Source organism: Arvicanthis niloticus, chromosome 1, assembly GCF_011762505.2.
Source record: "Arvicanthis niloticus isolate mArvNil1 chromosome 1, mArvNil1.pat.X, whole genome shotgun sequence".
NCBI classification, from domain to species: Eukaryota; Metazoa; Chordata; class Mammalia; order Rodentia; family Muridae; genus Arvicanthis; species Arvicanthis niloticus.
Window position 1 is genome coordinate 77,687,187 of NC_047658.1, and position 14,907 is coordinate 77,702,093.

Genomic DNA, 14,907 nt, shown 5'->3' on the forward strand with positions numbered 1-14,907 from the left:
GCTGCACTCTGGCCACGAGTTTCTCAGTTCAGTGAGAAACAATGAAGGGCCAAGAGCAGCAGCAGGACCGTTCACAGGGTGGAAACGTGTGCAGAGAATGCCGGTCCTTGTACTGTGACTGGTTTGCAGCATGTGGGAATTCCACATTAGCCCACAGATCCTAAGCATTCATTGATGGGTGCCCTTCCATCTCTAACCTTGTGGTTGTGGGTGGGACTCACAAACCCTAAGCCCAGCCCAGCTCAGGCTAGCCTCAATTGCCCCAAGCTTCCAACCCACTGGTAATCTCGTATCTCTCTGCTCCTACTGTTCTATAGCATGCAAGGCCCACTGCCCTGATAATCTGCTACTCAGAGCAGATCTCACAATGGATTCAACTCCTCCCTGGAGTCACACTCCCACCTCTGGGTTTTAGTCATCTCTGTATGAAGAAAGAACAGGACACAGCACAAGGTAAGAGCAGCAGCAGACCCTAGCACACACCTGACATCTCCTTATTACATTTACTTGTGTATGTGCATGCACGTACATGTTAATCAGCAGAAGTTCATTCTCTCCTTCTATCATGTGGGCTCTAGGACTGAACTCAGGTCACAAGCAGCAAGCGCCTTTATTGCTGTCATGTCACTGGCCCATGCCTGACAGTTAACCTTTATGGCATCCCTAGGATGCAGATACTATTGTTGACCTGTTTCTGTTTCTGAGGGTTGGGGCAATTATGTAGCTTGCCCTTGGTCTGACTCTCATGACCAATGAAGTCACTTACTTCAAACACTTATTGGGTTCCTACCATATGCCAGCCACAATTCTAGTGAACAAAGTAAACCAAGTCTCACCTTCATAAAGCTGACACTCAGAATGGAGAAGTAATCAGTGTGATGCATTTAAGTACAGGAAGGAGAAATGAAGGGATAAATTTCTCTAAAATCATCAAGTATGGAGCGATCACTCAAACAAGGGAGGAGCTGTCAGGGGGGGAACCACAAGCTGGGGTTGAGACAACTCTAATAACCACAAGCTACTTATGGGCTATGTGGCCCTGCTCAAGGAATTCAACTTTTCCAGGCCTTGGTTTCCTCCCAAACTTAGGAAAATCTACATTTGCTTTGCAGAGTGTCTGTAAAGCCCTGGTTTTAGGGGTGCCAGGCTTAGGCTCACAACATGCACACAGCTGAGCTTCATGCTACCCTTCTTAGGGGGCCAAAAATTCTCCTGTCCTCCAGAGACACAGCCTCTCTCGCCTCTCCTCTCTCTGCCTGTAAAGGAGCTGAGGTCTCAGTTTGTAGCCCACTCGCTCCCCCTGCTGGCAGGACACTACAGTGTGGCTTTCCTGAAGCCTCCTATTCCTTATCTCTTGCAAAAACATCCCTGTGCACTCCCAAGCTGCCAGACAGCAGGCAGAGATGTGCTGGGGTCCTTTCTGCCCTGTAGGTGCTCAGATTCCAGGGATGGCACATTTAGGGCTGGCAGCACCAAACAAGAAACTATATCTGCATTGTCTGCTAAATTCTAAGAAACTGTAGGGCCACAAAGACAATGACAAGTGTCTGGGAGGTTGGAGAAGACATCATAGCAGCTGCCTCCTAAAGTAAACACCGCACAGGCAAAGGGAAAGCAGAGACAGAAGTACATGCAGAACCAGAAGAACACAAAAGAGGACAATGCTGGGTTTGAGGGCTTCTATGTGCTTAAGCCGCTTCTAGAACATTCTCCCAAAGGAGCCTGTTTGAAAAATAAATTTAGCCGGGCTGTGGTGGTGCACGCCTTTAGTCCCAGCACTTGGGAGGCAGAGGCAGGTGGATTTCTGAGTTCAAGGCCAGCCTGGCCTACAGAGTGAGTTCCAGGACAGCCAGGGATATACAGAGAAACCCTGTCTCGAAAAACCTAAATAAATAAATAAATAAATAATTTAGCCAGCAGTAGGGGCATATGACTTTAATCCCAGCACTTGGAAGTTTCAAAAAGAAAAAAGAAAAAAAAGAAGAAAAATTTAGCTGGTTACTAGAGGCCTAAGGCTCTTCTACTGTCATGCCAGACAGAGCAAACCCTTCACTAGAAAAAGGGTTTTTACATTGCACATGCGCGCGCGCGCACACACACACACACACGCACACACACACACACAAGCATGCATACAAATGTACACATTGCATGTGTTAAAAGAGGGCAGACAGGGCTACCTGTGTTCTATGTTCCTAGTCAGTTCCCCACTCTTCTTAAGAAATGGCCAAGAGTCATCAATCAAGTGTTTGTAAGCTTGGCCAGATTTCCTTCCTCTGCAGTGGGAGAACAACCTTGTCACGCATTCCTCTTCTTTGGCTGACTGAATTAGCTATGAAAGCCTTGGGTACCAGATAGGGAAGGCCACAGATATAAGTCCTCCTAGGCAGTCCAGACTCCAGCCAGCTGGAGAGAGAGAGATATGCACAGTTTGGTCCTCAGGTAGGCCACACTGTACTCTCCACAATCCACACACCCATGAAAGCCAGTGACCAATGAGATTTGTTTCAGGTGTTTTATTAAGTGGGCCATACTGTAGCTGGTTTCTAAGTTGCAAAACAACAAAAATTTAACAGTAATAACATAGCCAGTTAGATTGTGACAAGCTTTTCCTTTTCTTCAAGAGAAAAAAAGAAAAGAAAAACAAATACTTAAAACATACAATGGCAGGTTAAATAAATAAGATAGATGAAGAAAAGACAAACCTGTTAAAACATGCTCATGTTCACTTCTGTGCAACTTTGTGCCAACAGGAAACATGATTTTCTGCATGACGGTAACACAATGACATTGTCCTGGCATGTCTCCTTCCCAAATAATACTGACAAAAAAGGGGAAGGGGGAAACGGATGTGGGGCTGACTCCGCAGTGCTTGATCAGAGGCACTGCTAAAAATCCCTGTGACTGGAGCGTGGGATTTCCCACTCGCACACCTGGGCATGGCCCATGAAAGCCAGATAGCCAGAATAATGTTAATATAGAAAACATTAGTTTAAAAACGATGTGGAATGGCCTCATCGATGTGACGGGGCGGCATGTGGAACAGCCCCACACATGTGTGCAGGCTCAGTCTGGGAGGCCACAGGCTCCCAGAGTGCGGCCGTGCAAGGGAGGCACCAGCTTCAAAACAAGCAGCGCCAACCTTGCCCCTCTTCTGTCTCTTTCACATGAAAGTGTGTAAAAAGCAGGTCAGCAAATAAACTCTAAAATAGATTATTTTTTCCAAAAATCCTCTAGTTTTCTTTTTACAGTAAGTATACATATCCTCTCTGTCCCTCACAACTTGCTTAGGTCCCTTTGGGATGAAGAGGCAGAGCTGCAGGGAGGCTTTCTGGGTCTTGCTGCTGGCTGGTGCTGGGAGGTCAGATGTCAATGCCCTTAACGAGGGAAGTGTCCAGTGTGATGTTGAATTCTTGCAGGGTCTGCAGCACTCGGATCAAGGAATTGACGAGCGTGTGGTCCTTGATCAGCGCCACATCCTCATACATGTGTGCAGTGATAGGGCAGTCGGCCAGCAAGGCTATCCAGTGGTGCAGGAGGTGATCTCTGGCAGAGTGGGAGTGATCCAGGTAAAAGAAAAACAGGCCAAGGCCAAGGGGGTAGAGATTCTTGAACTAAGTGTGAAGATGAAGAAGCTGTACCCCTCCCCCATAGCCCCACTTCCCTCCCTAAAGGAGCTTGCTTTCCACCACCCAGCCCTGGGAATAACCCAACACAATTATCCCTGTCACCTCCGTCTCGTTTTCCACCTCCTTCATCTCCCTAGACAACCTAGCACACAGCAGTTATTGGGCTGAAGTGAGCATTCCTTTCCCCCATCAAACAGAGAGGTCCAGAACACCTCGTCTCCACAGCTAACACCACACATTAACAGCACCAGAAGTGCTAAGACTCATGACACTTCCCATGTGCCAGTACTGTTGCCAGAGGTTTAGTTTTCATAACAGCACCACCTGCATGCAATGCCACCAAAGGGCACAAGATGTTGGATCCTCTGGAACTTTTGTTAGTAGCCATGTGGTGCTGAGAACCCAACTTGGGTCTTCTGCAAGAGGAAAGGGTCCTCTTAACCACTGAGCCATCTCTGTCCAGCAACTTATTATTTTACTTTTGTGTTGTTGAGATGGAGGTCTTACTATGTTGCTCATGATGGCCTTGTATTTCTAGGCTCAAGCAATCCTCCTGCCTTAGCTCCCCAGTAGCTGGGAGTACAGCCACATAGTACTCATCTCAGAGTCAGTATTTAACCACCACACCAACTCTCCTGCACATGGCCTGAATACCCTGCCTGGTCTGTCTGGCCTTCCCACTCTCTCAGTGCTGTCCACTCTGATACATAATACCCATGATGTCAGATCCACATTATCTCAGCCTTCTCATTAAACAATGCAGCTCTAATACAGAAGGAATTTTCTCCAATCCAGGTCTTGAAGGTCCCTAGCGTCCTTCTAAAGGTGCTCCCTATCACTGACCTTCAGCCATCATGCATGTCATTTCCTTCCATTACAGCCTCACCACAACACCTCCTCCTCCCTGAAGCTTTCTCGGGACTCTGTCCTCTCTAGGGTCTCAGCACACCCTATGAGGGGTAGTTTGATGATAATGTTTGATACCTTTTACTTTTAAACATGACCAGTAAACTTCCCAGCTCAGCTTTCTTCCTACCACTTTCCATAAGGCCCCTGAAATTCAAATGTTTACTGAAAAAATAATTATACATATTTACTTCCAATTTCCCCAGTGGGGTGGCTTTGACCCTTCCCATCAAGATGTGGCCTCCATCTTCCTTAATTATATATATTCTATCCCCACAAACATACAAGCTACATAAGAAAATTAATGGCCTAAAGGAGTCCTCCAAGGCAGGTCCATGGCCAATGCCTACCCTGCATGACAGTGCCTACCCTACTGCAGCATCTGAATATTGGCTGCTGTACACTCTGCCCCTGTAGTACCTGGCTCCCAGGCACACCAGCATCTGAAACTTGCCGTCCTTGCCGATGTTCCGAGGCGTGTTGTTGACTGCAGTGACAAAGCGGCAGAAGTTTCGGGCCCGTGTGTGCCAGTTTTCCTCTGGAACTACGTCATTCTGCTCTAACGTCTCATAATAGGTTTGTGCTTTCTCTGTGAAGAGGAGAAAAGCTGTGACAATGGTTCCTCAAACCTGCCCTGCAGGCCAGGGGCTGTGGACTCCCCAAGCCACACAAGCAACTTCAGGAGACCAAAGCAAGAATTCTGATGTCAGTAAGCATATTTAAAACTAATGTCTAGTTTGAGATTTTATTTTTGTAGCCTTTGGCATGAACATGGTCTTTTCCCCTGGTCTGAAGAGACAAAAAAAGCTCTGAGGACTGTCTCCTGAATAAAAATTCTCCAGTGGGGACCATGCAGGGCTTGGAATCCAATGCTCTCAACTGTCATTTTGGTTTTATAGGGATAGAGGGTAAGGACTTGGGGCTAAGTCTATTCTAGATGAGAGATGCTTAGAATCTCTTTTGTCAAGTTCTCAGGAGGTAAGGAGTCGTACAAATGACCATGGGTTGGTGTGCTCTCCCATCATTCCCTACAAGAAAACCAAGGCAAACAAACTGCAGACCTAACTGAGGGCTGCCTGATTTGGCTTCTACAGCCAACCGACATGCTACAGGATGCAGAGACCTCACATCAACACACTTCTCCTGCTCTTCAACCCTAGACCAGCTCACCTAGGAAATCCCAAATGAAGACATTTTTGAAGAGCCGGGGTGATTTAAATCCATGTTGGAAAGCTTGTTCCAGTGCCGAAACGAGACCACACTCTCCACAGAGCAACAATGTCAGGCTGCCACGCTAGAGAAGAAAACAGGATAAACGACAGGCAGATCTCAGCTGAGCTGCCCTACCACCACTACATCCTCAAACCTACAGCCAGGTCAGGAGGAAGCAAACCAACAAGCTCCCGTCTGTTGTCCAGGAGCAACCACAATGGCTGGTATATTCTTTCAGTGAAGAACTGCTGAAGGGCATGTGATAGAGTTGGGGTCACATACAGGGGACTGCCCAACAGGGCACACAAAGCCACTGTAGTCATCATTTGGACAGACACAAGCAAATCCAGAAAAAGACAGGAAGAGGTTGTGTTCACTGCAGGACCCCAGAGATTCCACTTAGTCATCAATATGGAGGACAAACAAAACAACTGAGGCAAAGGCTCCTGAAGGAGTCCATCCCATCCCAAAACAGGCAAGGCATATGCTGTACTGGACTCTGGCTGGGCATGGTAACATGTACCTATAATCCTAGCACTCGGGAGTTGGAGGCAGGAGACTGCCACAACTTTTGAGAGAGCAGGATGGGCTACATAAGGGGTTCAGGGCTAGCTTGAGATATTCCAGAAGACCTTGTTGATGACTCTGGACTAGCCAGAGCACATGGACATTAACTGCGATATCAAAAGGACTCCCTCTTCCCCAGAAAGCTCTGGGCTAGAGTGCAGGAAGGCTCACTCACCTCTTTCTCAGGTTTATGGAAGTGCTTCACAATGCCATTGACTGCCTCCCCAATGGACTCCTGGATCTGTCCAGTGTTCAGCTCTGAGAAAATCAAGTAGACAGCCATAAGTAATCTCAGAGTTACCAAGCAGGAGACTGAGGACACAGAGAATAGGCCATGACAGAAGCAAGAGAGTGGGAACTTAGGAAGCAGAGACTCTTGCCCACCTACTTCTGCAGAGAGAGCTCTTCCCAAAATTCTTAGGGGGCAAAGTCAAGCTAATAGAGCTCTGTCTCTATGAGATGCTGGCCCAGTTTACTTTCTACTTTACTCTGGAGATCTTGGTTTCCATAAGAGAGCTGTGACTTGGCTGTGAACAGTCACCAGGAAGGAGGAGGCCAGAAATGACCTCTCTCCCTGACAGACAGGAACATGGAAGAACAAAACAGATTATCAGAGTCGCCTTCCAGGTCTCCAAAGTAAGGGCCACATATACATGATGATCAAGAGAGGAAATGGCTTTGCTGGCATGGGTGGCTCCTGCCACACTCTACTCCAGCAGGGGCAGCTGCAGAGTAAGGCCAGGAGCCTCAGAGACCTGCCCATTTCCAAACTTTCCTCCTACTCACTGGGCTTATTGTTGGGCGAGATGGTCACAAGTCTCCGGATGACACTGGGGGACTGCTGCAGTGGCGGAGTCCGACAAGGCCTCTCATCCACCTCAGGTAGGGAAGTAAGCAGCTCCCCAACAAGCACACGCTCCAGGCTTCCATCATCCATACCCTTCCCCAGCCATCGGCCACATGGAAACCTAGAGGTAAAACAATGGCCCGTGAGAGCTACTCATTCTACCAGCATCCTCCCCTGCTACTCAGTAGCACCAGCAACAAAGCCAATCCATAAGGTCAGGTTACAAAACCAGACTAGGGGCTCCTGGATTCCTTGTCCCAGAGTAAATTATCACTGGAATTGCCTGAGTGGCTTGCGTGGCTTGGGACATGTGTCCATCAATGTCATACATGTTTAATCAGTTGAAAACCATCTGTATCTTTCAAATACACCCGGCAGAGCCAAAGGTAAATTACCAGGACTATCAAATCTTAAGAGGCTCCTTGAGAAGCTCATACTGAATTTTGAAAGATAGACTTAGGGGTGCACACTCAAGGTCACTCACTTGTAGGTATGTCCTGTGATCTCATTCCTGACCATCACATATTCCACAAGCCATTTGGCATACAGCCCAGAATTATCATGGCCAATCTGGACAGTGGTGAGCTTCCCCAGGTTCTGGCACTGAGGGAATAAGGAAAAGAAGCCAGATCAAAAAAGCAGAAATGGCAATCCTTGGAGGCACAAATCTGACTGGCTGCCTGCCACCTGGCTCAGCATCTATAGGAGCAGAGCTCACAGCTCTACCTACTGCAAGTTTTGGCAGACCAACATTGTCTCCTAGATAGTTCATGGCTGAGAAAGAAGATGCTAGCCTTAGAGGAAGACCAGGGTCTGGGGTCAAAACACTCCAGGTTGGTCCTGCAGCTTAACAAATACCTGTGTGTAACAGTTGGAAGAACTCTCAAGAATTCTCCAACAATCCACTCCATTCCCATGCATATCCTCGTTCTGACATATAAACTCCTTCCAGCCAGAGACTATGTACAAGATGCAGACTCTTCCCTTCAGGTCAACACTGGCCCTGGCCTAACATTGTCTCAGAATAGTCTACTGTGATGATACACAAGGCTGTAAAACAAGGCCTCCATAACGTCCTACAGAAAATTCCCACTGCAGTTGTTATAAACTTGGATCCCCACAGAGCCTTGGGTTGGGACCCCAGATATCACATACCTCAAAAGTCATCTCTAGCACATTCCTGGGGATCTGCAAGATCTGTGTTTCACCCAGTTCTCCTGATATACAGATCCATGGATTGGCAGTGAACATGGAGCCCCCCAGCTTCTTGCTTGGTACAATCAAAATGTGGTACGGAATCACTGTTTAGAGAAGCCACAGAGGTCAAGGTGGGGATTGGGAATCTCTCACATCTGATGGGAGGGACCTGCTCCAGAAACAACACTGGCATGGTTGAAGCTCCTGCTGTGCTGTTGTCAGCAGATCCCCTGGCTGCTTTACATATCAGCCTTGCTCTACTCTTCCCAGGGTTACCACCCAATAAAAAAAACCAAGCCTATCTGCAGGCTCAGCATTATATGTAACCAACTCCTAATGGAATTCCATCTCAGAGTGCTTTGCAGTCTCTCACCTCTTGAACCCAATAACACAATGATAATATTGATCTTAGCAGTCTACACAGCTGCTACCTCTCTTTTTCAGGGCACAGAGAGGTAAACAGTTTGCCCTAGGTTTTTTAATTCCAGTTCACTACTACTCCTACCAAGCCCACAGCCCTACTATCTGAGAAGGAACAAAGATGAGATAAAAGTGTGAGCTGCTGCTGAGGCAGTGGGTGTCTGCTGCTGCTGCTGCAGTGGGTAGCTGCTGCTGAAGCAGTGGATGACTGGACAGAGAACTAGCTATGGAGCAAATTCAAAGGCTACCAAGTAAAAAAAGAATCTTAGCATCATAGAAAGATGAAGCTCAAAGACCTTAGAGTATTTTGAACCTTCCTCCTCTAAAAATATGGAGAGTGAGGCCCACAGCTCTGCACACAGGAATTTAATGAGTTAGGAACAAGGCTGGCCTGGTCTAAAGGCCTACTGTTACATGACGTTCTTTCTGCTACTTCAGGAAGACATCTTTCTCTCTGGGGCTACTCTAAATCTGTGATGCTGAGACACTCTCAGGCTAAAGGAGGTCTCTTCAGAAGTATGCAGGATAGACAGTAAATACACACTTTTATGCTCCAGCACACTTTTATGTCCTTAGGCCCCTTGAGCAGTTTGTGGAACAACAATGACTGACATCATGGCAATCAAAAGGATGAGGACAGAAAGTTCCAAGAAGCCCAGGAAGTGGTGGCGCACGCCTTTAGTCCCAGCACTTGGGAGGCAGAGGCAGGCGGATTTCTGAGTTTGAGGCCAGCCTGGTCTACAGAGTGAGTTCCAGGACAGCCAGGGCTACACAGAGAAACCCTGTCTTGAAAAAACAAAACAAAACAAAAAAGAAAGTTCCAAGAAAACAGCCATCGAAAAGGAGCTGTTCCTCCTCACTCCCCCACGGAAGCACAAGGCAAACAGACAATACAAAGGAGGCCAGGCGTTGAGGTGTATACCAGTAACAAACATCTGCAAGAGGCAGAGGCAAAGAGGACTGCCATGAATTTGGTTTGATGCCAGTCTTGGCTACACAGTGAGACTCTTTTTCAAAAACCAACGAAGAGACTCTTTTTCAAAGCCCAAGGAAAAATAAGATAGATAGATAGATAGATAGATAGATAGATAGATAGATAGATAGATAGATAGATAGATAGAGCAAAGGAGACAGCGAGCCTAGGTAGGTTCATGAAGCCTGGCTAGAACAGGCCATTGAGGTTGGAGCAGAGCTACTCACGGATGGTTGTGAAGACATTGGTGAAGCAGAAGTAGTCCACTGCATTGAAGGAGAGCAGGTGATAGAGGAACTGCTCCTTCTCGTCATCACAGCGCAGGAAGGCATAACGCTTGTACAGCTTCCTGTCAGGCAGGAGGCAAGACATCAACACATCAATCCCTAGCCAAGAGGACAGGAAAAAAGCTAAAAGTGCTCACTTCCACAGTAGACAGGTTAGAGAAGCATGAGGCAAACTCCTTAGGATCCCTTCATAAAGGATGAAAACTAGCCATTCTTTGTGGCTGATACTAGAGGCCTAAGTCACAGCAAGTCCAACAAAAATCACATGCTGTATGTTGCTATACTGTCACAGAAGATAGGTCATGGAATCTCCTTTTCTGAACCAAAGACTAAAGTGCAAAACCACTGGAGATAACAGATACTCTCAAGCTTTTAGTTCCGCTGTCGTCTTAGTGTATGGCCACAAATACAATTGGCAAGAGGTCTTCAATAACCATTCATTACCAGGACACATTTCAGGGCTTCCGAAGGCCTGAGAGCTGAGTCAGAACCCTGCTCCTCGGAGGTTACACAGGGCAAGACCCTGCTCCTACCTCAGATCCACGTTAAGAGCAAGGGCCAAAACACCAAAGGCCAATTTCCTTGCCTATTTCTAGGCCCTCCATGGCTCAACAGCAACGATATTTTCCATAAATAAAGGGGATAGATACTGAGAGGACAATGTTCATGCCCTTGTCAAAAAAACATCCACAGGGAAGATGCAAGACAACATCCGAGCTGCCTTACTACAATCACCAGCAACCAGGCTAGTTATAAAGCACCTTACCCACAGCCTGCCCTCAAACAGACTCTCCTAGGTGACAGAATAAACTGAATAAACACCAAAGTACACAACTAAATATGAGTTACTAGATAAAAGGCACTCTCTGGGAATTTAAGAACAATGAGCTTCAATAGTCCTGTCACGTTTTCTAGAGCAAGAGGGTCTAGAGGACAGTACAAACTCAGATACAGGAAAAAGGATGTGTGGAAATTGGGGTGGATAGACTTCAGAGTCCAGAAATGGTCAGGTAGCAGTAGGGCTGGAAAGTTAGGCTAGAATGAAAAAAAAAAAGGGCCTATGGCCTTAGGGCAATTTTAGGAAGTTTAGTATGACGGTAGTTTGGAAAGAGAATGATGACTGAAATACAGAAGAGAAGAAAAAAACCAAAGAGCCAGGAAGGGCAAAACAGTGGAGTCAAACCTGATTATTCTGGATGGTGGATGCTGGGGAAGATGTTAAGATGTTCAGAGAAAACAGTAGCAACATTTTGCAGAACTAAAAAGGAAGTTAACCACATGATGTAAAGCCTGATTTTATTCTCTCCAAGCTACTCCTAAGGTCTGAATGGAAATAAATGCAGGACTGGAGCTCAGAAGAATGGTCAGAGCTTCAGAGGTGGGAGTCACCTGCTTAGAGGTGACGGAAGTCATGAGTAAGTGAGATCACCAAGTGAGGCAGAGCAAGACAGAGACAAAGAATGGCGTGTATGCAGAGGCTAGAAGACTGCAGAGGCCAACATCCTGCAAAGAGCAGGGGAGAGAGAGAATAGGAGAGAGGATGGTGAGATGGCTCAGTGAGTGAAAGGGCCCACTGCCAAGTCTGAAGACCCAGCTCCACCCTGAGACTCGCATGGTGAAAAGACAGAGGTCCTCTGACCTATACACGCACACATGTGCACAAAAAAATTTTAAATGAAAAAAAAAAAGCAGAAGAGTATAGGGTAATTACAGCCATACAACACCACACAGCAGTTTCAAGGTAAGGTGAGCACCAAACAACACCAGTTACCATGGAGAGGCCAAAGAGATCTGAACTCACAACAAGGGAGCTAATTGTTGTTCCTCTAGAGTTTAAAGCTCAATGAATTTCATGAATGACCCCCCCAACACACACACACACACACACACACACACACACACACACACACACACACAAACCTTCTTCAGTCTCCAAGCTACCAACAGTGGTGAAATCTAGCTGAAAATGCCAGAAGTTAAGGAATAGTCTATCAATACTGATTCTTCCAAGGCTGTTCTATTCCTGTCTGGACAGCCAGGCACACATTTTACAGACACTGGTTAATTCCTTCTAGATACTACAACATGCTCAGACTAGGAAAGGCACACAATTCAGCTTCTCAATGTAAGCAAACCTTAATAAGCATAAAACAATTACATAATGTAACATTTTCTAGATAAAGGAAGGCCCAACAAATGCTGTGTCAAAGCAAATGCCTGCCTGGAGGACAAATGGCCTGGCATACAAGAAAACTCTGGTAAAGAAAACATCTCACTAGGTCCTAAAGGAACTGGCAGATGGAGAGAGAATGAGAATAGAGCCATCCCAGTCAACAGGAGCAACTAAAGACATCTGAAAAAGAGGAACAGAATGACAGTTGAAACCCTCAATAAATGGGAGAAAGACGAGGATTCAGGACAGAGGGTGCTATGGGTTGGGCACGGTTTGAGTTAATTCCCTAAAAGACTCATGTGCTCCAAGTTTGGGCCCCAGTGTGCTAAAAGGTCAGATCTAAAGGAATCTAATTGAGTCAGGGAGCATCACTCTCACAGGTATTAATGTTGGTCTGTGAAGTGAGTTCTCATGAAAGCAGCAGGTTGCCATAAACTGAGACCACTCCATGCCCTGTTCCTTTGGCATTGGCCATTTTCTTTTCTATTCTGTGATATAACTAGGGAAGCACTTGCCACAGGCCAGTGGTAGCCTGATTCTGGACTTCCATTCCATCTCATTTATTGTAAAGTAAATATTTTCTTCTTTATAAAACACCCAACACAGGATGGTCTGTTGTAGCAATGACACATGAACTAAGGGTGTGCTTGATGTAGTCTTTCCTCACTTCCTTTCCTCCAAAAGGCAATCTGTCGAAGCAAACCTCATTTTCTACTCACTGGATTAGTCACTGGGGTCAAGAACTGGATACTGAGTGAATTTTAAGCTAATGTCCTCTAATAGGACTATGGTTTTTAAAAACACAAGATTAGGGCTGAAGACTTACTGGGTAAATGGTACATTTGTCCAGTGTGTGTGAGGTTCTTAATCCCAAATCACACACAAAAAAGAGAAAAGAACAAAAAAGAAAAAAAAAAGAGCCAGATGTGCTGAAAAGACAGAGTTGAGTCATCTGAGAGACAGAGAAGAGAGGGACCGCTCATTCTTGGGTTGGAACCATGGGAAGAGAGGCAGGCAAACAGGACTGTAGGTTCGGTGGCTCTGGAAGTGTAAGCTCCTAGACACCTTTTCTGTCCTAATGGGAAGTATGGAGTGAGAGGTTCTAGGTGTGTTATCTGAAAGCTCAAGGAAAAAGGAATGAGAACTAACTGGCTGTTCTGGTTGGCCTCAGTCTTAGAAGAGATAAGAATAACTCAGAAGTTCCCTTTAATTCTACAACCCTTTGTTTCTCAGGACAAAAAATAAGCAGAACAAAGAAATGTCTCATGGCCAAAGGTTCCAGAAAGGAGAGCAGCACTTGCTAGTTCTGAGCATGCAGACTGAAGGCAGGGAAAACAAAAAGCAGAAGTTTGAGTCTGTACATGGAGGCATACACACTGTGAGTCTGCACATAGAGGGAGGTGCACACACTGTGAGTCTGCACATAAGAGAGATGTGTACACACTGTGAGTCTGCACATAGAGGGAAGTACACACTGTTAGTCTGCACATGAGAGATGTGTACACACTGTGAGTCTGCACATAGAGGGAGGTACACACACTGTGAGTCTGCACACAGAGAGGCGCACAAGCTATGAGTCTGTACATAAGAGAAAGGCATACACACTGTGAATCTGCACACAGAGAGAGGCGTACACACTGTGAGTCTGCACATAAAGAGATGTGTACCCACTGTGAGTCTGCACACAGAGAGGCGCACACACTATGAGTCTGCACATAAGAGAAAGGCATACACACTGTGAATCTGCACACAGAGGGAGGTGTACACACTGTGAGTCTGCACATAGAGGGAGGTACACACACTGTGAGTCTTCACATAGAGAGATGTATACACACTGTGAGTCTGCACATAAGAGAGATGTGTACACACTGTGAGTCTGCACATAGAGGGAGGTGCACACATCCTCTGCAGCTTAAATCTGGCTGAATGCTGTTGCTGTAACATGATGAACTCGCCCTTCCCACTGCCAATTTCTAGTCTACGTGACAATCCTGGAGCCTGGCCTTACTTGGTGAGCTCATGGTCTGAAAGAAGCTGCTTCAGGTGTCTGGAGAGTAACTTCTTCTCCATGGACAGTCGCACCCATGCTCTGGCCTTTCCCACATCAGTCTTGATTTCCCCAATATTCTGGATGTGCCTAAGGGAAGAAGTGTAGGGTGGTGGGAAATGAACACAGAGGCCAGGGAGAACAACCCCATTCCACCTAGGAGTCTTTCTCACTCTTTGTGGCTTTGCCAGACACAATTCTCACAATCTGGGAAAAAGAACAGATAATACAAGTTTCAACAAGCTAGGCTAATCCCAAGCCCTGGTACTGTGAGATACACAGCTCTTTCTCCTGGTGTAGTCTGCAAAATGCCAGGAAAACTACCTTTTTATAAATATACAAAGATTCAATAATGAAGACTCCTGGTTAGCTGAATTAGTTTAAATGCTTTAACAGCCATGAAAATCCTGTGGGCTAAGCATCACACCCAAGCAACAGCTAAGACAAGCTTTAGTGGTTAATTTATAAATGAGCAGACGAACCTCATATCCTGAATTAGGGAGATCCTCAGGGGAGACATGACAGCACTGGCATCAGACTTTCTCCGTTCTGAATCAAGAAGTATTCCTGGAACAAGAAAGATGATCATCTCCAAAAGGACCTGCGCATCCAAATAGCTAACACCTCTCTTACATGTCAAATCACAAAT

The 14,907-nt window shown here is 46.3% G+C and overlaps 1 protein-coding gene across 2 annotated transcripts in view; it reads right to left on the minus strand.

The window, feature by feature from the left end:
- Positions 1 to 2,501: 2,501 nt before the first annotated feature.
- The window catches only part of Dennd5a (DENN domain containing 5A), a 72,598-nt gene continuing 60,192 nt past the window's right edge, over positions 2,502 to 14,907 (minus strand). For both annotated transcript variants that reach the window (XM_034495199.2, XM_034495208.2), the window contains 10 exons: positions 14,741 to 14,825; positions 14,220 to 14,348; positions 9,979 to 10,100; positions 8,317 to 8,462; positions 7,646 to 7,764; positions 7,101 to 7,282; positions 6,490 to 6,572; positions 5,706 to 5,829; positions 4,956 to 5,124; positions 2,502 to 3,546 (listed from right to left, as the gene is read on the minus strand). In XM_034495199.2, coding sequence (XP_034351090.1) covers positions 3,363 to 3,546; positions 4,956 to 5,124; positions 5,706 to 5,829; positions 6,490 to 6,572; positions 7,101 to 7,282; positions 7,646 to 7,764; positions 8,317 to 8,462; positions 9,979 to 10,100; positions 14,220 to 14,348; positions 14,741 to 14,825 — 1,343 coding nt within the window. In that variant the 3' untranslated portion in view covers positions 2,502 to 3,362. The remainder of the gene's footprint in view (positions 3,547 to 4,955; positions 5,125 to 5,705; positions 5,830 to 6,489; positions 6,573 to 7,100; positions 7,283 to 7,645; positions 7,765 to 8,316; positions 8,463 to 9,978; positions 10,101 to 14,219; positions 14,349 to 14,740; positions 14,826 to 14,907) is intronic.